This window comes from Heterocephalus glaber, unplaced genomic scaffold, assembly GCF_053883595.1.
Source record: "Heterocephalus glaber isolate CG9 unplaced genomic scaffold, H.glaber_assembly_v1.0 deba00001555, whole genome shotgun sequence".
Classification (NCBI taxonomy): Eukaryota; Metazoa; Chordata; class Mammalia; order Rodentia; family Bathyergidae; genus Heterocephalus; species Heterocephalus glaber.
The window spans coordinates 11,531,711-11,556,438 of NW_028258346.1; the positions used below are offsets into that span (position 1 = coordinate 11,531,711).

The 24,728-nt window shown below is 31.4% G+C and overlaps 1 protein-coding gene across 6 annotated transcripts in view; it reads right to left on the reverse strand.

Moving 5' to 3' along the window:
* Csmd3 (CUB and Sushi multiple domains 3) overlaps positions 1 to 24,728 on the reverse strand; it is a 1,141,260-nt gene that overhangs the window by 709,511 nt on the left and 407,021 nt on the right. For 3 of the 6 annotated variants that reach the window (XM_087190703.1, XM_087190702.1, XM_087190704.1), the window contains exon 7: positions 10,040 to 10,351. The exons of the other annotated variants lie outside the window; for them this stretch is intronic. In XM_087190703.1, the coding sequence (XP_087046829.1) occupies positions 10,040 to 10,351 (312 nt within the window). The remainder of the gene's footprint in view (positions 1 to 10,039; positions 10,352 to 24,728) is intronic. 6 annotated transcript variants of the gene reach the window in all.

Sequence of the window (24,728 nt, forward strand, 5' to 3'; positions counted from 1 at the left end):
AAGCCATTTTCCTCTCTGATCTTCAAATTTAACCTATCCTTTTCTATCAGTTTAATGGATATTATTATCTTTCCTCACTTACTCACTCTACTAAAAAAAAGGAGAAATCTTATGATAATGTAAAGAATAAGCTATGAACTACCTATGATAATACTGGTGAGAAATGCAATATGGTTATACATATAAAAAAAGAGCATTAAGAAATGATACCATTGTTATGGGATAAATGGAGTTAATGTACAAAAATTTAGGTTTCCTTACAGACTTACTCAAAGTGTGACAAGAACATTGGATCCTCAGAAACTTGAAACCTCGGCATGTCTGCAGAGGACTAAATTAAAAGCATGGATTGAGGGATAGCATTGAATAAAAATGTTAAAATGATTACTTGCAGATGTCATTTGTGAATAAAATAAATTCTCATTGCTTAATAGTATCATACATGTCCCCAGGCATTGAGTATTTTTTATCTAATATTACTAAAAATGTAGTATAAGCCTATTAACAAGTGATGTAACATTTTTCCTCTTCTCCCAAAAAAGCAATTTACTCAACAATATATACAAGGATTAGAAATAAAAATATCTTTGCTGTTATGAATGACATTATCTTGATTTTGTCACAAATGTAATAAAATAAAGTAATGGAATAGAAAATGAAAATAATAATTAGTAAGTAATTAGATTTTAAACAATAAATTGGTACATTCTTGGATATAAATTTTTTAATTGCTACAAATACCAATATTGAACACAATTTTCCACAAAATAACATAAGTAGGGAAAGATAACATAAAAAGAAAATATAACAAAAATGGCAGGATATTGATAAAGTATTATATATAACATATATATTCAACATTTATATGTTATAACCCCAACATTAAGAGCTACCTGTGACAGATATATACTTTATCAATATCAAAGTTTTCACACCAAAAATGAATAATTAATTAAATGAAACTATCATATATAAATCATATGTAACAAGATAATTTTTAATGTTTTAAATTCTCCCATCAGTTATTTATATTTTCAAGATGCTATGAAAATCATTACTTCAGTTAATCGCATAAAGAAGGACCAAGGAACTAAAGCAAACATTGATATAAAATTTTTACAATTAATATAAAATTAAAAGATGATTAAATATTCATTCATGATAATATCTGTTTGGCAACTGATTTCATTAACTTTCTTATCAGCATCTTTTATTTATCTATCAGTTAATCTTTCAAAAATTTGAAATATAATAAGTGAAAGAAAACAAACCTTTTTTTTATTAATGGTCAAGATGTTCAAAAATAATACTCATCTTAGGGTGTAGAAGTTAGGGTAAAAATTTAAATTATGAGGTAAAATTTGACTTGATATTTATCTCATCAATCAATTAGCAATTTATTCTGGGAAAATCATAATGAAAGTAAGCAAGAATTGAACAGTTATTGTCATTATGACTGATCCAAGAACTGTATGTACCCCTCCATATCTCCCCATTCTTGTGTTTTCCATCACTAGAGTGACTCCTAGGGAAGGTGAGTTTCACTTTTGCCTTATTATCTGAGATGGTTTATTGAGGTTATTCTTATTGTAGTGGAGAACAAGCTCCCCTAAGGAGTGGCAGGGTAGGGACTGTTTGATAATGGCTGCTGTCTCTCCATGATAATCATCCTCATTTAAATTCATTCCACTCAGTCTATCAGCAGGAACTCCAAAGTTGTTAGAACTGCAGAATCTTGGATTCCACTTCAACAGCGTCAACTCTCACCCTGCCTTTAAACAGGGGTGCTATTCTGTGTCTACACTGAAGTTGGAGAAGCACAGACTAAGATGCAGATGCTAGGTCACTATTACTATAAACTACACTTCTGTGTATTTTACTGATTGGTCTGTCTGTTCCTATGTATTTAAAATTATTTCTTCAAATTTTTATTAAATGTACTTCTTTTTTTATTTATATATTAATTGGTACATTTTAGGTATACAATACATTTATCATTGGGTGCTTGTACCTGAACATGATGTACCTTAGTTCTTATTTTTTTTCCCCATTATCTATGTGCCCTTCACCCCCACCACCGTTCCCTATTTACATAGAGTTTGTTTCCATTTTTTTTTTCTTTCTCATAATTTTTCCTTTCCTTTCTTCCCTTTCCCCTTCCCCTCCTGCCACCCCTACCCCTTTGGACCTTTTCCTATGAAATAAATGTACTTCTTTACATTAGATAATAACTTTTCCTTGACAACGTCTTCCCATAGCTTAGACTAAAATAAGGTTCTTTTCTAAGGTCATTTAGCCAAAGTTTCTGTTTCTCTCTCTGTTTCCCACCTCATCTATATCATTCTACTGAAGTCCAGGAAACTTAGACTTTCTTTCTTAACTTAGCAACTCAGTGTCTGTTTGGCGTATTTTCTCCACAGACTATCTCCTGAGCACAGCAAAGCCTCCTCCCAAGAGCATGCATACCTCCTCCCTGTTAAAATTTTAAAATTTAACTCAGGCTTGAGTCTAAAATTCAACTACACTAAATCCTTTCCTGAGCATCCACAGTAAGGTAACCTCTGTACATCACACAGGCTGTTTCCATGTTGTATGGAATCTTTATAACCATCACAGAATCATTTCTGTAATTGTCTAGTATCTTTGCTCCCCTACTGAATGTAAGTTCAGTGTAGCAAGGCTTGCTCAGCTTTTTCAGTATCGTCTATTCACAAACTGGAGCTAAGAAGGGAAGAAGAAAGAAAGAAAAGAGAGACAATAAGGGAAGAAAGGAATGAGAAAATGAAAAATAAGAAAAACAAAGGGAAGAAAGAAAAAAATAAAGAAATAAAAGGAAGAATAAATAAAAATAGATTGTGGAATGTGGTAGTAAATAAATGAAGAATAACATTGCCTCGGGATAATTCTGCCTAAAAGGATTTTTTTTTTCTTTTTTGGAATTTATGGCATAGATACGTGCATTGGGCACATATTGACTGAATTCACATTTACTAAGATAATTATACTGTCAACTTGTAAATTTATTTCTGGCCAAAACAGTCATTTCTACACTTGTTTTTAGGTAATTTATAAAATCAAATACTCATAAAATGAGTAAAAGTCACCTCAAATATCAAGAGAAAATCTGAGGTAAAGATAAATATCTTAATTAATATGCAATATTGCCAGTTAGAATCAGAACTTTCAAGAGTAGAAGGGTCAGCAGCAATCACATTACACAAGTATTCTTTGATAATTAAAAATACTTTTGTCCATCCATCAACTGATGTTTCACTGTCTTATTACTGAGTTAGGAATTCACTGTTTCCTGAAGCACACAATATATATGGGAGCAAAACTGAATGCTGGAATAATTTTATTTATAATAAGCTGCTTTGTATCATCCTGTGCTTCCACTGACTTAACTTCTACAACCTACACAGAAGACACGTTTGACTTCCTTTACATATAAGAACATATTGCATGTTTGACAACAAATACATCTCATTCTTTCCCAGATCGCATACTCATTCTGTGAAAATTCTTTCTCTTGCAATAGACCAGTAACTTTTCTCTGTATTGTTGTACCTACATATTTTCCCATGAGAATGAATAGTCAATATCTAGTATTTTGAATTCATCACATGTTCAGCAAGAGATAAAATATTTAATGAGGCGCCAATAATTGCTTACTTGATGCATATATGTCAGGGTCCACCAAAATATATTTAAGTGATGACTCATAAATTAATTTCCTCAGTGTGCCAATGTTTATGAAGACTAAAACAAAACAAAAATGAAATAACATGTCTTGGATTTACAACTTTCTGCTCAACAAAAGTATTGTATCAGTTGCTTTAAACACTTGAAAATATTTAAAATACATTTTTCATGCAACCATATAACCTAGTAGGAGGGACATAGTAGATACTTAAGAAGTTTGCCACACAGTGGGGTTTTCTGCTCTATTACAGTGTTGAACTTAGATAGTTTCAAATCATGGAATCTTTACTTCTGAAATAAACTGGAGCGTCAGTGTAAGTATACGGTTTAATAGTCTGCTGTTTCTCATTTCTGTGGAGCCTTGTTAATGTTCAGATGAGCTTATTTGAAAAAAAATAAATTACAACATAAAAGAAAATTCTTGTTTTTGTTTGGAATGAAACTTCTGACCCTAAATGAATAACCATTCTTTTCTTAAAGCTGAAAATAATACTTTACTTCTTATTTAAAACTAATGATTAAAGTAGATTTTCTTCTAAGTTATCATTTTTAGGAGAAAATGTCTACATCATATTTAAAGACAGTTAAACATAATTTCATGACACATTGCTAACCAAACTAAAACCCTATTGGTATAAATATTAGTATTGAAAATACTGTGAAAGAATAGACCATAGTATGTCAAAACAAACACCAATAATGTCTAGAAAATCTTGTAACACATATTTGACTCCACAAGATATTATAGTATCTACTTAAATTTCCCCTCAGAAATAGAGTAAAAAAGGAAGTAATATTTATTATATATGATACCATATATACCAAGACTTTCATTAATCAGTGGTCTGAAAGCACCGACATATTGAAAAAATAGTAGAGATAACTTTCCATTATAATCTCTGAGAAAAATAATGTCAAAATCAATTACTGGGAAATATAACATATATTAATTACTATTTTTAAATGGTATAATTAATAACTTCTGAAGGAACAATGCCCACTTACTCTTATATTTGGTGCTACCTTAACCTTTAAGAAGACATATTACAAAGCTTTCCATAGGTTTGGCCCTAAAAGAATCTTGAATAAATGAAAGAATGAATTAATATTGGGCTGGAAATAGAAAAATGGGGTTTTTATACAGTCTATGCCAGACCACAATTTCCTCTATAATCAAAAGATGTTCTAATAAATGACCTGAAAGATCCTAATTCTAAAAGATGATTCTAGAAATGCAAGACATTTTACTTATTACATTCTAACCATATTACTACATAACATATTCTTATATTTTAAGTTAACTTTAAGTTTAAATTGCTTAGAGCCTATGGGGTTTAGGAATTATTGAAAATATATTTGAAGTAAATATTAAGACAATTTTAAAAGAGATGTGATAGTCAATAATTCTGATGAATTTTAATATATGACTATATATTTTATCTGACTTTAAAAATCTGAATGGTTTGAATGAAAAAAATTGTTTTAAAGTGTATTAATATTAATGTAATTATTTTAAATATATTTGAACACTTCCAATATTTATTTTGGCTATATTATCATAATTCTATTCAGCACAGATATCCATGAGAAACATTTTATGTGAATTTTAGTACTATAAACACAGTTTACTAGCTTAAACCTTATACTCATCAAGAATTAGTTAAAATTTTCTCTGTGCAGCCTTCATGACTTTTCCATTCAGACATAGTCAGCCTCTCCACTGTATTTCAATAACATTTGACAACTATTGTTACAGCTCTGTTTCTTCATATACATTTAATTATTCTTTTATGAGCAATCTGGACTGATCTACAGCACAGACTACTGAGTATGTGTTAAACACCACATCAACAAAGGTGGTAATTATTTTACACATGGCCCTGTGAAGAAGCTCTTCCCAGTTACTTGATTGTGGTTTGGATACTAAACTTATTTCTCCAGGTTATAAAGTTAACAAGGGGAAAATTTTACACTCAGTGTGGTTTTATGGCTGGAAAACTGTGTTGATAGTGGACAACTATATTTCCATGGAGAGAAAATACCTGAGATTTTCGGCACTTCCTTCATTATCATGTTTACTCTTTCTAGAAGCCCTAATGTAATACCATGATATTCCAGATATGGAAATGGAGCTCTAATATGGGGTTGAGCGCTGATGGTTCATGTGACACAAACAAACTCTTATACAGAATAGGTGCCAAAAGTGTACTAAAGTCCAGTGAATAAAAACTGAATTCTCATGTTGAGGACTACAGATATTAATATAGAATAGTGCGCTGTATTGTCAATGCATAGTTTCAAGAACATCTAAAGAAACATTTATTAGTACTCTTTTACTTTTTTATGTCAATATCCAAAGACTTTTCAAATGGAAATAATTGGAAAGGGTTTTCTATAATTTCAGAACAAGTAGAAAATGAACATTTTATTTTAAGAGGATAATTCAAATGCAATTACTGATGTTTTTAAATCTAATAACTACAGTAAAATAAGAAAATTAATGGGAATAATACCCTATAGAGAACTATAAAAATTTTTGTAAATATCCCAAATTTTAAAAATCATCCATTAATTTCTTAGGTGTTACTTTTCTATTATAGAATGAATTAAGGCTTAATTTATCATAAATTAACACACAGGTCTAAGTACAAACACACACACAGGTATGAAGTACCAAATACTGTCTGAAATTTCAGTTTCCTCATTTATTCTGTGTTTTTAATAGTATTGATGTCAATTATAAACTCTGGAATTGCCTCAGGTTATTGAAAATAGATAAATTGGAAACAATGATAAAAAGACATTATAAAAATGAAAGTTTAATTGCAATATGATTAGATAAAAAGTGAAAAATTCTAAATGATCACAGAGTGCAAAACTGCATGATTACAGATATCAAAGGAAGAAATATTATATCAATCTGTCATATTTATGGTTTAGATGGTAATTAACTTTAGTAAAATAAGATCTACTACATCAATATTTGTAAGTATTAAATTTATTGACTTTACAGTTTACTGGTGTTTAATTACAAATTTTCTTTGATGTTATAGATGTACAAAAGCTATAAGCTAGGGATTTATATTGTTTTATGTTGCAAGTTTTAATGAAGTAATATAAAAACCAATAAATTATTGTGAATTCATGAGAACATCTTGCCCTTTGAAAAGCTGTTTAAAAATACACTGGTAAGCCATGACAAACTACAGTTATCTTTAATACTGAAATACATAGACATTTCATTATACTGAAGGAGATAATTTCAAACTTTCAGTATTCTAAGTGGGTTTTCTAGCAGTTACATTGTGAATATTTCTTTTTCATTTTCACAGATATTTTCTACATACGTCTGTGGGTCAGAAACTGTACTGGGCACTATGAATGCAGAATGAATGATCCCACCACCACTAAAAACTTATCCTCGGAGAACACAAAATGTTCAGGAAAAGTCATAGTTCTGATAATTGCAAGCCAAGTCCAGTTTAGGTTATAGTGGCAGGTTATTAATGGAAGATCTAATCTTATCAGGAGTAACAATTTAATCCTGAAAAGAGAATTATAATGATCTTTTTGAAAGGAAGAGTGAATAGCTTATGAGAATGGCTAGAGGTAGAAAAGAATAGGTTTACTTCACAAACTAAAAGAAATTATTTGGTAAAGAGAAAGAATTAAAAGTGTTGTGAGAACTGCAGATCCTGTGGGTTCCTATGTCAGCATCAAGTTTTGGCTTTATTCCTAAAGTTACTTAGAAATCACTGTAAACTTCAGAATGTCTGGTAATGTATAATCAGATTTTTATTTTTAATTACTTATTCTGACTACATTAGGAAGAATGGGATAGAAGAATAAAAACTAATTTTTTCTAAAATGTATACATCCTATAACTCCTTTAGGATTCTGATAAGCTATGGATTTTACAAAAATCTCCTTTAACCACCAGTTGGTTGGTTCTGTGTTCTCTACTCTGTTTCAATCTCTTGAAGGACAGTTTTATGTACTATTTATCTTTATTTATTTTAGAACAGAACATGATACTCAGCACTTGAGACATGTTATGTGAGCTAGAATTAGTTTTTCTTTTAAAGAATACTGCTTTGATGTCAGTCAATACCAACTTAGATATTCTGACCTGCTAAAAATCAAATCTTTGAAGATTGTTTGGTGTCTGAAAATACAGCTTTATTTGGAGAACTTTTATAAACATTAAGGAATACACATAAGACAACAAATTTCCTTCACTCTTAACACTGACATTGTTGGAAGTGGTGTCATGTAAATAATTTTACTTTAAATCATAAGAGATCAGTAAATAAATGAAATCTCTGAGATAGTGATTCTTAAAATTGGAAAAACTAATTTTAAATAGATATTTCAAAAAAGTATACGAGTAAAGAATAATAATACAACTAAGAATAATGATGAACATACCACTTAAAATGTTTTCCATATAATATTTTACATTTAAATTAAACAAAAATAAGGCAAGAGTGTTTATTTGTCCAGTAGATGGCACCACTGAAGGAATCTTTTACTGTTTTAGAAATAATATGGGAAAGGTTAAACAGGTATTGGTTCTTGCGTAGCATTGAAGATTATGATAGCAAATGAGAAAATTTGAGCACTGATTTGGAATCTACAAAGAAAGTACTCTTGACATTTAATTGAAAATTACATGAATACGCTAAAAAAATCTTACATGGAATCATTTTCATATCATTTTATTTAATCTGACAATTTATTACTATCTTATCTTTTCTGAATCTGAATTATGGTTCCACGTTCTACAATATTTTAATTTGTAAGCACAGAGCTTCTCACAAAACACGAGGGCAAATTCTAAGTAGTATTTGTATGATAACTGATATTTGCAATAAAACCTATATCATAAATTTTCCTATTTCTATTTGATGAACTACAACTTTTGGGTTGTTTTTTTAAATTTTAGTTAGCTCATGAAATTTTCCAAAGGAAGTGAAAAAATATATATTTATTTCACAATATTTAAATAAAAATTTACCAATTTCTATTTCCTAGTAGTAAGAAACTGTCTACTTAATTAATTAAATTATAAGTTGAAACATGTCCCCTATATTCTTATGTGTAGCAATATTTTATAGCACAAAAGTAAATAGAGATTCAGAGATGTAAATTTAACCCATTAATAGATATTACCACATGCTAAAACCTCATTTTAGAATGTGTGCTATTAGAGAATCAAAGGAAATACTTTCAGTATAAATTCTAATAGAAAATGAGCTTCTAAATTATTTTCCTATGGATTACAACTAATTCGTTTAAAAATATATTGATTTCTGTCCTTCTGCCCTAAGGATGGAATGGCTTTTCATTACTTATGACACAGTCTGTGTAAACCACGACTGCATACTACATAAACCATAGCCAGTTTAGAAAATACATGATGATGAGTTGGAATGTTATAGATATTTATATTTGAAATATGTTCAGGAAATTAATGTTTTCAATGCTGCATCTACTGATATGAGTTAACTTTTATTCAGCACTACAATGACTTTTTCCTAAGGGGCTGTGTGAACAAGTCAGCAAGAAATAGAAAACGGTGTCTGCTACATTATTTTATAATAGATAGACTTACATAAAGTTAATATTAACTTATATTAATTTTCTATTATTGAGCAGAAAATTACCAATATATGATTTGGTTTGGTGGTACTTTTTCCTCTTAAAAATAAATTAGAAATTTAAAAAATATCTAGCATTGGAGCCATAATACCGATCAATAGCTGTTACCTTTTCAACATGAGAAGTCTACTTTCAGTACAATCATGATTCAGGCAATAGGTAATTCAGAAAATGAAATTCAGTGCTATATAAAAAACACCAAACATGTTTCTGTTTTTTCCAACCAAAGCTTCTACTTTCTCAAGTGTTAGCATTCAAATAATATCAAAATCTCATGCAAACACTGAAAAGTGCTATATGGGACCAATCGTCTCTGTGTAAATATGTGCAGGTATCAACAGAATCTGGCTATTTTTATTTTCTGGTATTTCAACATCATGACTGTCATGTAACAAGAAATAATTATTTAGTACAAGTCTGTAATATCTTTCAATTGCATTATTTTCTTTTTATTCTAACCCCCTCCCCCTCCAACATTTGCACTGCACTTTTATTTTTGTTTTAATTTTAATTTCTGCACTTTCAAATTATTCAAGTTTTGGCTGTTGCTATCTCTATTGTTCAGCTATTTTACCTACAACTTGTCTCTCTTTCAGTTCATTGTCTAATTAGAATCATTACGAAAAGATAGCTTTGGCTGTAACTAAATGGGGACAAGTAAAATAACATCCAATACCTCTATGAGTAACAACTGCAAGTTCTTTAGTTCTTTCTATCTGTTCAGCATTTCTTGGTCTTCTCCTTGTACTTTGTGTATCTGCTTGATGAGGAGAGAGCCCGTCCTTGGATGTGTTGGGGTCCAGACCTGAATTTCTGAGATGCGTAACTTGCACTCGCTGTTCCTCGGAAACTCTATGGATGGTGACAGCTGTAACACTGGATACAGTAACATCTGCAGGGGTGCTAGCAACAGCAATAGCACCAGTGGTAGTCCTGTTATGCTCCTCTAACTCACCAGTGGAGGTAGTGTGGGTCAATGTAGAAGAACCTGTGGGACACAGTAGCACTACATGCTAACTTTTTCTTTTAAATTTTGGGTTTTTTCTGATAATTTTAATAAATTATTTTTTCTTCTATTACCATTACAGATAACGAACATGAAGAGGCAAAACACAAATACACCACTAAAATGTGAAGCACACTCAACCTGTAGACTTGTTTGTACCAATCAACATATGGATAGATATTACACACAAAATACAGCACATTTTCACTGAAATATATTCAGGGGTGTAAAGGAGTAAACCCTCTATGCAGTCCTGAACCGTAGTTTCTTTTGCCTTTTTAATTTAGACATGAATTTTAGCAACATATGCCTGGCAATCAACAAGTTTTGAAGGAATTGGAAACTATATAACCACACTTTTTTCAAAAGTATGTTTTGAATAATTTGTGCCATATCTCTTCATACTTGCTGGAAAAAGTATAGAAAAAATCTATTTTAAGATAAGCAAGTGAAGAACTGAAAATTTAAAATCAAGCAAAAATGAAAACAAAATGATGAAATAAACGACTGAAATTACCATATGTAAATATGTATTTTAACCTTATTTGCCAAAAAACATCCAATGTAGTAAAATATTCAATGTCATGAGTTATATGTACTTTTAAATTTAATACATTCTCTGAAATTAGTTAATATTTTCTATTATTTCTAAATACAACTTTAGATTAACCAATGTCCAACTAATTCAAATTAAACAAATTATTGAATTTAAAAGAGATTGAAAACTACCAGTGAATGAGAGACTTTTATTCATACAAAAATAGTAGTAAGCAATGATTGGGAATTTCCAAATATCTCATAAACATTTCATGATGTGTCCATATTCCCACCACGTACTATAATTATATATAATATCATCAAACCTTATCTTTACTAGAGTTTCATAATAATTTAAAAAACGAGTTCAAGGGGCTGGGGTATATAGCTCAGTGGTAGAGTACTTGACTAGGATCCTTAAAATCCTGGATTTGATCCCAAGCATGGCAAAAAAAAAGCAAAAAGAAAAGTATTCTCACTGTCGAATTAGGATTTTAGTTCTCTTTTCACTTATATTTAGTAAAAGCTTTTCCTCATAGTGCATAGTTCTTGTATAATAAAAAGCTAGTGTTATAATAACGGAAACACGAAACTGAATGAGCATATATTTAAAAGGACCTTGACATCTAAAATGCTAACAAGATAAAAAGCATGAATTTTGGTGTTGCATCACTGCTTAGGAGTCATAGACACTCCAGGTTAGAAAACTCCTGGATACTTTTTTTAAAGCCCGTGAGCAGTACGTAATTTTGTGTCCTTTCTTAACATTTCAAAATTCTGTTCACAATGTTTAATTAAATATTTTAGGCAGACTTAGAGATATTTTAGCCATTTTGAAAGAGGAAAATAGCACAATCAATGAATACGGTTGGAAAATGCTATATATGTTTTTTCTCTTGTAAGTAGGTGAGTATTAGGCCCATTAATTCTGCTTTTTTTATTAAAGTTAAAAAGAAAGAAAGAAAACCAAATATGAGGCCTTTCATTTGTAGGCATGTAAAAGAATACATTTCTGCTACTAATTCTTCCAGCCGGAATTTTCATATATTATCTGAATTTGATATAGATATAAGAATATTTAAATGTCACTTACACTTTATGGAACCAGAGGTGATAGAAATATAATAATTATCAGATTATTCTAAATATTTTATAGCATCAATCTGAAAAGGCTCTATTATATTATTTTATGAAGATTATGATCCACTAAAATCATGATGGTTATGGACATCAGCCTGTAATATTTACTAAGAAAATATCTAATAAAGGTTCATTTAATCACATGATTGAGCAATAAGTGCTACAATACAATCATGCTGTAGTTGGTCTCAGGGTAATCACTATCTTTGTGATACTCATATGCTTATTATTATGAAAAAAGAGTCAAATCACTGTGCAAATAATTGAATTGAGCATTCTAATTTGGAGAGAACATAGGAAAGTAGGATGAAAACTAATATTTTAAGGTTATTCTTAACTTTATCATAATTGCCAGATTTCCAATGTTCAAAGAAGGAAACTAGTCAGGCCTGACTATACATGCCTGTAATCTCAGTACTCTTGAAGGCTCAGGAGAATTGGAAATTTGAGCCCACCCTGAGAAATTTAGCCACTTAGTGAGACCATGTATGAGAATAAAATAAAATAAAAGTAGGGCTGAGGATGTAGCTCGGTGCAAAACCCTTGGGTTTAATCCCTGGTACCACAAAAAGTTAATAAATTATACCTAAAAATCTAGATTTTAAGTAGAGGATGAAATCATTTAACTAGAAACATGTATTGCTAACTGTAATAAAAGTATGAGAAATCATGGAGTTTCTACTCTGTTTCTAATATGAGTATTCCTATTTTAACAAAGAAATAAACTGAATTTTTACATTTCATCACGTAGTTATTAGGATTAATCTAAAAAGAAGTTTCTTGCTGTTGGGTACATAGTTCTTTGGTAATTCCTAGGAACCAGTTTAGGGTGCTTCATTTCAGTTTAGGTTGAACATATCACTCAAAACACCCACCTTCCAGAAGATCCCAGGAATTAAATAAAATTCCAGACCAAAAGCTGGAAGTTAAAACTGATGCTCAGTACCAGTTCAACTCAGGATTCCTAGCAATCCGAGTCCTAAAATCTTCTGCATTACAACTATAACTCCAACCAATGATGGTAGTAATTCTGTGCTGTTCCCTTACCCTGAAATCAGTATAGGATTTAATGTTAAAATAAAATATTGAAAAACTCTTTTCAATAACCATAATCTAACCAGATATGTATTTCAACCAAATATTTTAATAGCCAGTTCTTATGTTTTAACATGTGTTGTTTTCATATTTTCTCTTTCCCTAAAATACAAGACAAGCTCCCAGAGCTTCAAACTTTTGTATATTCTGTTTATTGCTGAATCCCTATTACAGTATCTAGAAAAGTGCCTGGCATACAATAGATGTTCAGTAAACATTCTTCCAAAAATGTATAAATGGATGAATGAATTTAATAATGAGGCTAAAATCATAGTAGCAATAATAAAAGAGGATAAATTTCACAAAATATGACATATGATTACAATAGGTACCATGGCAAAGTCACATTGGAAACACTGACCGAAATGAAAGGAAAATGCAAAGAATGAGGAAAAAATCTTTAATTTTGTTTTTAATTTTTAAAAACTTCCTTTTGAAAAAGTGTGGACTCTGAAGATTTGGTTGCATAAGTAAGAATCACTTGGAGATATTTTGTTGTAATTCCTAAACATTAAAGTTTACTTTAGTGACGCAAACTCGGTTTATTTATGTATGTAAAATCATACATATATATGATTGTGTTACCAAAAAAGTAGGATTTCATCTACATTTAAGTAGGTATGTTTTATACATATAGTGGAACTATAAAGAAATGACACCTACTTCATTTATAAGTCAATAAATGTTCCATCACCATACAGTTATAAAATGTATATGTTTAATCATTTTATTTAAAATGTAAACCAATTTAGAAAGTTCAGTTTATGAAACAGATTTCTAAATCATCAAACTTCATCACTTAACATTTTTTAAAAAACACTCAAAAGTTTTTGCATAAATAACTTTTAGCGGTAATTGCCAAGGTTGGAAAAAGCCTAAGAATTATGAAGAGCAACAATCCAGTTTAAATATATAATATAGCTTATCCAAAATTAAAATGCAATATTTTACTTTCTTTATGAAGTATGCAACACAATTATGTAAACATTGTCTTTGATAGCACAGTTAAATGCATACAACAAGACATACAACTCAAATTAAAGGAAGAAAATGTACATTCAGAAAATTCGTACTTCACTTAAAATCAAATCATGTATACAAGATGTAATTTATCACAATTAGATTAACCTGTTATTAAATTATTTGATATATAATTTTAAATAAGATGTTTACAATATAAAAATGTATCTGAAATATATTTACAAACATTTTTCAATATAACAAAAATAAAATGAAATGATTTACATATATAAACATGCTTCTATAAATCATAAGTTTGTCATACTTGAATTCATGGTAATGGAAAATGACATATTATACATGCAAATTATTAATTGATTTAATAATATTGCATACAATATTAAATTAGAATTTTATTGTGTATTTTAAGAAAATTAAGCTTAGAAGGACTTTAAATTTCAGCAACATATCTTCAAGAGACTAACCATGAGCCTTTAATAAATATATAATTTAGAAAGTGTACAAAATAAAACCTCATGTCAAAATCCATTTGAAATTACTTTTTATTCAAGTAAATTTTTAGTCCTATAGATTATTTTAGAATTTGCTATGTTGCTTTGATCTAACTTAGCTTAAGAACAGAATATGCTGCCAAAGATGCAGGTGGGTGGCTCAATATCAATATATACATAACCATGTAAGACTCCATTCATGACTATTTTAAATGTAATTCAAAATAGTCAAAGAATTTACTTTTAGATATCTATGTTTGGTACATTATTTTATATAAATTAGCTTCCTATATTATGTTCCTTCCTTTAATTTTATCTGAAACATCTGAATGAAAATTTAATACAATAGTAATAATATGTAACAATGAAAATGTTATCAACATTTAAAATGAAACCATGAGAAACAAAAATGTATATACACAAAATAAAATAATACCAAAAATACCTAAGTACTTCTAATGTGATAATCCTATGATAGTCATTGCTTGACAGGATCTAATTTAATTTTTTTTCTTCTATTCCACATTGCTTACATGAAAAGTATATGAAAACATGCAAACACGAGAACATTTCAAACTAATTAAATATGAGTATGTGGTAAAAGAAAGACATTCATCTGTTAAATGTTAAATCACCATTTTTACTAATTGTAGTATAGTTGGGAAAATAAAGTACTTTGTATTTTAAACATTAATTCTACCATCTTAAAATTGGCCTAGTCTAGTATTTAATAGTTTAACTTGGTAGATATTTGTATTTTTCAATATGCAAGTTAGAGAAAAAAATGAGTAAACACAGGCATAGAAAGTGGTGCTTAAAACTGTAAAAATAACCTAAATGTAAAAACTTTTGATCAACTGTTACACTCTAGCAGAATTCTAAGTGAATTTTGTAAAGATGTAATTCAATTTTAAAGAATATGTCTATATCAGTCTTAAGATATTTTGCTTTTAAATTAAATTAGTACATTTATGTTAGGGGTACATAAGATTGTGGCCTTTTGTCTTAAAGAATATAGTATACCCTAGCAATGAAACCATTCATGACAATGAAAAAATGGTATAACCAACACTCAAATTTCTGAGATGCTATAAAATAAAAAGAAGTTTATGTTGGCAAAATATGAAACATCACTAATTTAAGTAACAGATTTTTCTAAAGTGATTAATTACTTTAAAAAGATAGGTACATACTAATTAAAATAGAACTGGAAGTTTAAATAGAACTCTTTATTCACATATTGATATATTTATTTGTTTTTGTTTATGTAATATACATCTATTTAAATTTATAAGTATTGAATAGCAAACAAATATTATATTTTCAAGTGGATTCATTATTGCTTATCAAGTGCAAGTGATCTTACTGATGTAATATGCAAAAATGAATGAATAAAATATTTGCAACTTAAGCTAAAATTGATAAAATAAGCTGTCAGTAAATTTAGTGATACACCTAAAACCAAGCTTATTATGAGTAAATAAATTATAAAACATGTATTAAGCAAATCATGTTCTAATCCAAATTAATTTGCATGCAACATAAGCATCACAAATTCTGAATTATTTGAAATCTTGCTAAACTCATATGCTCAACACAGATTAATACTTTTTTCAGATGAAATATGAAAATACCAAAACTATTAGAAACTCTTAAGGAGACTAGTACATTGGTGAACCATGACAAAAGTGTATACATATATAAATGTATGACTGATATACTAAATATCATCACAGTTTTGTCATAAAAATATGAACGAATAGAAATCTAATTTCTTACTACTTAAAATAGAATGAGAATATAGTAGTAAAAAATCTATTTTAAATAGAGAGTTGTAAGATTCTTAGATATTCTTTCTTGAATGACCGTTTCTTTCTTCCCATTTGATTAAAGCGCAAATGTCAAATTACATTTCTGTACCTTTTTCTCCTTTACATATTGTGGCATCTCCACTATGTAGTGCTGAGTTCTAGGGTCCATTTTTAAATGTATTGTGCACACTCAAAAGCACATTCATCACTTGCAAGGATCCACAAAGTATTAATTGATCCTATTTATCTTTCACAAAGTCTTAACACTGAAAATAAAACGTGAAGTCCTAGAGTCTGAATAACATTCCTGGCATCACTGTTACATTCATAAGAAAAGAAAGGGATAGAATGTTCCTGCCATGTATTTTCACAGGCATCAGCAGAATCCTGAAGGTTTAGGCTTTTATTTTGGCAGCTCCCTTCATTTAGCTAGAGTAGTAGCATTTGCCATTCTAGGTTTTGTGCAAACAAACAAAATGAAACTTAGCAGACAGTTGTATTATTTTTTTCAAACAAAATCTTGTGGAACAGCTGGTAGTTCTCATGAACGACTTAAAAGGTATTACTCAAAAAAGGGACATTCTTTATATTTTATACCAAGATTGTCATATCAGGAATATCTTTATTTTCAGTCTAAATGTGTGCAATAATCCATACCTATTAGCTTTGTTTTGAGCCCTTTTCATGTTTATCTTCTACTTCCTCCTGAATTTAGATAAATATGTGGCAGAACAAAGAGTAAAAATGGTTAAATGTATCATTGTCTTCCTGTTGTACTCTACTGTCTTTGTTTAGAAATATTTTATTTTACATTTAGTTATTAATTGTTTAGTTTTAAGCATAAGATTTCTCAGAATATAAACACACATAAGAAATTGGGCCTGTCTAGACATGTCTGCACATTGTATAACATGTGACTAGGTCTAACTAAATTTTATTTTGCTTGTGCTAGAATCAAGGTAAGAAAAAGAGAGAAAAACTCCAAGAACATGCAAATCACTCCTTCATTGGTAGTTGCTTCCATGAGTGTAGCATTTTCCTTTCATTCCTCAGGACGCTTTCTTCCTAACCGATATTTTATGAGGCTAGTATTTGTTATTTTGAAGAAGAAAAGAAATAAAGACAAGGTGCTGGGGGAGTTATCTTTTATATCAGTAATGATCAGAAGAAGAAATAAGAGGTCCTTATCCTGACCTAGTCCATCATGCTGGGCATTTCTTGTCCTGATTGTCTGAATGTATCCACGTTTATCCTTTGTTATCTTCTATGCTGGCCTGCTATGTTGCAAACTGTGGTCATCCTTTTTTATGAATTATAAGTGCTGCTCTTTGAATATCTAAAATATGCATAAGGCTGTCTTAATATACGTGATATGTCATGGAGGGGCCCATGAAGTTGCTCTTACTCTGACATCTTTCTCTCTGTACACAGACGGTACTTTAAGGTGTAATTTAGGATTAAAATATTGCTTTCTCCAAATTATTTTCTTATAATCAGGTAAATAAGTTTTTGGTTGATAGAGCAGATACACTAAAGTAACAGCTTAACTATTCAGGTGGAGTTGGTTTATTATAATTTTCTTCTCTTCGGAATTAATTAGGAGATATATATTTGGGGGATGAATGTGAACCCTGGACTAAGAGCACTTAATGGCAATTACGGAGGCATTTATCATCAACTGACAACTAATTCCATGTGGCTACGATAGGGCTGGCAGGCGGAGTGTAGATGCGGCGTGCGGGCAGCTCTGAAACGGATAACATTCTGGACGGAAGAGGACGGTGGTATTCACCACAGGAGGGTTACTGAGCAACGGTCAGAAACTGCATGAATACGCTGAAGGAGAGCAGATAATGAGAAGCCGGTACAAAGAATCGCACTTTCCTACACCATAAATTGTAGAACACCTTTTATTTTACCGCAGCAAATTAATCAGTGGCATGAGAGATTTGCTTGAAAACAAATACCAAGTTGGTTTAGAAAAATAGCACATTGGAGTGAAAAAGAAAAAACTTTCAGGAATGACAAAAAGCTGTGGTCTATCATCAAAACTCTCATTAACCTGAACAACAAATATATTTATATGTTGTATGATGTGTAAGGTATAACTAGTAAGTTGAGATATTTATGATAAATGAGTCAATACTTAGAGGTAAAACTTTGTATTTCCTTCATGTAATTATTCTGGTAAGTTTCTTTTTAAAAATAGTTTCTATTTAAAGATTATTTTAGGGCCCGGGATTTAGCTCAGTGGTTTCACCGCCTGCTGCACAAGCACAAGGACCCGACTTCGACACCCGGTACCAAAAATAAATAAATAAATAAAGATGATATTAAAACCTGAGTTTAATATCATCAATAAATAATTATCAATAATATAAAAATGATGGCTGAGATTTACATCATTTATACTTGGCTTCAAGTACATTTGTGTTCTTTAATTTGATTATGACAACTGATAATATTTAAAATCTCAGCATAAAAGGTAAACACCCGACCAAGAAAAAGCTCAGAAATCATCTATGTGAACACTGAGAAATATGGACAACTCTGTATGACACTTTCTATTCTAGCAGTAGAGAGTTTGATCTGCAGGGTGATAGAAATCAGGTCAATTAGAGCTTTTTTTTACCCAAAGCTTGCCTGGAAATGAGACAAAAAAAAACAATCTGTGCTTTAATTACAAATAAATTCCATATCATTTACAACAGAATTTATTTGGCAAAATAGAAAAAGTGATAAAGAATCAAAAGGTTCAGCAAATTTCTTCTGCTTTTAAATCTTTGTAGATACTGACAAAAGCCCTATCTTGCACTGATTTCACAGAATGGAAATGTTACTTAGTCTGTACTTGATACACCAAAGAGAATGAGGAGTGTTTTCTTAGCTCTGTGTTTCAATAGCATTTTAGATATCAGAAACATAAACTTGATTATATTCCACCTTTTTTCACCTACCTTTTTGCTATTTTATAAACATGAATTAAATGATTATTATGCACCATATGCATTTATCACGTACTCTATGTGAATAGTAAGCAGCCTAATGGCAGTTTAAAAGAAAAGTCAGGGAAAGGAGATATGGTGATGAATGCCTATAATCCCGGTACCCTCAGAGGCTGAGGCAGGAGGATCACAAGTCCAAGCTTACTCTGGGAGCTTAGTTATTTAAGGAAATTGTCTATAAATAAAATAAAAGAAATAAACATGTAAACAAACCTAACGCATTCACACTTGGGATGTAGCTCAGTGAGAAGTTCCTCGGTTCAATCTCTGGTACCAAAATCAGTCAACTGATCAATCAATCAATCAATCAATCAGAACAATATGATTATGTTTGATACAGGGCATACAAAGAACTAGGAAAACAGCAGGAAAGGCCTTAATTATTCTCACACAAATGAGGCAATTTAAGTGAAGAAATTTTGGTTTTGAGTTTAAAGAATGGCCAGAAGTAACAGCTTAGAAAAACGTCCAGCAGAAGAAAAGGCAAGACATGCAGAGAGGTGTGAATTGTCTGACATGGAAAGAAGGAAGTGAGGTTGACAACAGACACCAAGCCCTAAACAGTCCAGACACGCAAGGCTGCTTGAAAAGACGTGGCATCACTGAAGGAGATTAAACAGGAGACTGATATGACAAGACTGGCACTTCAGAAAGACTGTTCTCGTTATAATATGGAAAATGTACTAAAGTAACTCATGAACTAAAGGCAGAGCTAACATTTAGGTGATGCAATATGCATTTTGAACAGGGGTTGCTAGATTTAGCAACTAAAAACAGAGCACCCACTTAAATTTGAATGTCAGATTAAAAACTTCATATTTGTTTTGTTTCTAGTATAGGAATATCCTGTGCCATACCTGGGCACATTTATAATAAAATATTAACCTTAAATTCAAATTAAACTGAGCACTTTTGTTATCATCTGTAAACCATACCATGAAATTAAGTGTTACATGTACACATCGAAAATCTTATTTAGAAAGTTAGTAAAAGCTAGTAACAAATATTGATTCTTTTAATGTAAGTGATTTGACCCTGTGAAAATTTATGTAATTCCAGAGGCTAGACATGATGATATCACAAGGACATCTTGACGAAATACATGACAGCATCTTTTAATGAAATGAAAAATAAAAGGACCAGATGAATGAACTATTCTAAGACTATTACTCAGATGTATTTAAATCCTACAGTCTTCTTAGTATTAAACATCTAATACCCTAGTCGAGACCTTTACTCATTATGCACATCTATCTTCCCTACTTGCAGTAAAAAAAATACATGTTGATAATTATTAAATCCATATATGACTCACACACTAAAAAAGCCAGCTTCCTTAACAATGCAGTACATAAAAACTTAAATTGAAGACATTTCCAGCAATAAATTGGTCATTCAACTGCATCCAAGCAATATAACTGGCTGGAATAAGACTTTTTCGTGGGCTAATCTTCATTAAGATAATAGAAAATCCAAAATAGGAAGTAGAACAGTCAACTCTCTATTCTCTCTTTCTCTCTCTCTCTCCTTCCCCCTCTCCACACAGAGGCCTATATGTAAAGAGTCTATTTTTCTTTCTATCTATCTATCTATCTCCATAAACCTTTGATTCATATATATATGAGAATCTATATATATATATATATATGAGAGAGACTATATATCTGTAGCTATACATCTGTGTCTCTACAAAGAGATATCATACATAAGTCTGAATTCTGAAAGTTTTTGAGTAAGAATGTTTTAATGCAGGATATAAACAATTTTGGTTTGACTTTTTGATAAAAAAGATTAATAAAAGAAATGAAAATTTCCTAATTATTAGCATGCTTTAAATACTCAAGGGTCTATATCTACATAAATTATGCTGAAATATTTCATTTACAGGTAATACAAATATCCAATCATTTCTTCAGCATTAGGCTTTAATCTTTATAAAGATGAAGGAGACTTGTTCCACTCTGTTGTAAGAAGATAATTTTTATAGTTCTAATTTCTGAATGGAGGTAATTAAGACAGATATGGCATTCTTTGGAATGTTTTCTTAAGATGAATACATAAGAGAAGTATTTAGGCAAGCATGAAAAATGAGCAGCCGGCATTTATTGAGCACTTGATATGTGCTATGAACAGTCCTCATTAATTCATCTAATCCTCAAAAGCACTTGTTATGGTTTGGCTCTGAAACATCTCCCAAAAGATGCTACATTTGCAGGATTTGGGCTTTTAGGAGGTCCTGGCTTCTGTATCACAGGAGGTGGGGCCTGGTAGGAAGAGGCAGGTCTCCAGGGGCTGAACCAGGAAGAGCCTGTCTCTCAGCTTGCGTCTCTCCCTCGCTGGCTTTTCTTCCTGGACGGCTCGCCGCGCACCCCTTTCCTCCCTGTCAAGCCTCTTTGCCACCCTGTTTCTGCCTTGGAGCCAGCCCACCACACAGTGTAACTGCAAGCCAAAAGAAACCCCTCCTCCTTTGAGCTGTGGGGTCAGATACTGTGTCTGGGTGACAGGAATGTGACTAAGACACATCTGATGACCTGAGGACTCTAAACCGCAAATATTTCAAATCATACACATAGCTACAAAGTAGTGAACCCAGCAGATGAACCACAACCGTGTAATCCCTGCACCAGGATCCGAGCTCCTATGAAAGGAGTCCACCTCCATGCAGCCTCCTCAGTGTACTGTTTTGTCCCAAAAACACCAGTGTCTCAAGCAATACATTGTCTGTATTTTCACTGTATTTCTGTTCCGTGATCTCCATGCCGAACATGTGCCTGATTGCTTCCAGGTTTCCTGCAACTCCCTGGGCTCGGGAAGGGTCATTTCTGCAGGGTGAAATGGGGTCAGGGGACATCTGACCTCTGTAAATTCCCTGCCTCCGTTGTTTTCTGAGGAGAGGAGGGTAATGTAACGTCTGGGGTAGACGGTGGGTGCAATGGCCCTAGTATACACATCCTCCTGCCACATGTAAGGAAAGGGAAGGGTCTAGAATCCCGGATTCTTACCTTTGGCTAACACTACCTCACTTAGGCTTGTCATAGACAGCACAGAATTATCTGCCTTCATATGAAATGTAGGTTGGACAAAAGCAACTCAGTATTTTTTTCTCCACTAACAAAAGGACTGTTGAACTCTTGTGCAACCCAAAGGAAGAAGATATGTCCAGTGCTTCTTTGGGACTCTCACCTCAAAATGACCTGGACAGATATTTCCCCCCATCAAATATTATAGAGGCTCTCAGATGTATCTAAATGTAAGAGAACACAGTAGCATTTATTTGTCCACATCTACGGATTATATTTCAAGCTCGTTTAACTATGAACACATTAAAAATGCACACCATATAACAATTGTTTTGTTCTTGTTAATACTTTAGTTGCTGTTTGATACTTCTGTGTTCTTAAAATTTCCACTTTAACAAATTTGAGGTTTTCTCTGATAAAATAGTAATCTAATCTCACTTATCTTTGAAATTATGACCTGTTCAAAAGCTGTAAGACTCACATTTTCATTCCTTACTATATCATTAGTGTGTATTATTTTTCCTAATTTTTAGCATGAAAAAAATAAGAAAATGTCTGTTTCCTAACATTTACCAATAAGAACTTCTCCAATCTCCAAAAAATTTAATAAGAGTATTCTTCTTTTGTCTGTCACATATTAATCTTATTGTTCATGGAGCTCGAATACTTCACTATCAGAAATTCTGATTCAGAGACCCAGCAGTCTGATAGTTTTCAGAAACTATTCCCCACTGAATCAAAGTGCTAATAATCATAGACTGACAATTATTTATCTCTTACTTTGTGCAAGTTCCATTACAAACATTTTGTGTCTAATCAACATCACAACCATGTGTAGTATGTATATTATAAGTCATATAATTGAGGGTAAATAATTTTATTTAGGTCGATCATTCATGTACTCATTCAGTAAGCATTTATTGTTCTAGGCTATTTATTTATTCATCCATATATCTATGCAGTAATAATTTATTTTGTGCTTATTGTATGCCAGACATTGCACGATCTAGAGATGAACAGTACAGACAATGTGTTTTCCAGAAAGATTACATTTAAGTGGAAAAGACAATGCAGGAACAGATTAATATAATAACAGGTGTGAAACATAAAGTGACATTTGAACTGAAATCTCAATAAAATGAAAGAGTGAGAAATTAAAAAATAGAATTGATATCGAGCACCTCTATTCAGATAGCCAGATTCCACTTTATATTTTTAATCTTGGTGATACACTGCTTCCCATCCAGTTATCACTTCTGCATTTCAGTTTATTTCTCTATAACAATGCACCTTAGTCTCATGTTCTCTATATTTCTGTGCGTGATATTTATTTTCAATCCAGGTAACATATTTTGAGAATGAAATTTAAATCTTAAATCTAATGTTTTATGAATAAAATTAAATTAGTAGGAATTGCATTATTGATTTTCTTTATATACACAAACACACATGCACATACACACAGACATGTAGGCACTACATTTATAGTCTTTGCTAGACATTGTTATGTGCTAGCATAAAATGGTGAGCAAAAGAGATGTGAGCAAAAGTGCAAACAAGTAAAAATGGCAAAATAAGATATTAAATTGCTTCATGAAATCAAATATGGTTAAATATTTTTCTAAATCTGAACTCTAAGAGATAGAAACTATTTCTCCCCCTTTCAGGTCTGAGCTTTTCTCACGACTTGCAAAGGCCAGTATAGTAGGAATGAGGTTATACTGTATGATTTCTGGAGTTTGTAGCTCCCACTTGGCCTCTCTTAGTATGTTTCCCTAAACTGGCTATCATAGGAAGTAGGGTGAGTCTACTGAAAGAGAAAGGAGTGAGATTGATAGAACTCTGAATGCACCCTGTGGTCCTGTGAACTGTCCAGCTGAATGTAGCGACATGTGCGAGCACTGAAGCATCCTGCTAACTAACAAAGCAACGCTGTTTTAAGCTTCTAAGAGCGGGGCGGGGGGGGGGGGTTCCACACCATGGTAACTGATATAACTAGAAAAGTGCCTGAGCTGTATAGGAGTACATGACAGAAGCAGTAATCTGGTCTTAAAGATACACTTAGTAAAAGAGAGGCTTTCCGCAGAAAGATATCTTTAGAGTGAATACAAAAAGATGAGTAGGGATGTCCAAGATGAAGAGAAAGGAAAGAAATAATCCAGGCAGAGGTTTCTCTATATTTCAACGCAGGACATATTTTTATTAGTTTATAGGAATGAGAGACCACACAGTATGAGTAAGAAAATATAGACTGATTCCAGTACAGAAAAAAAGGATCA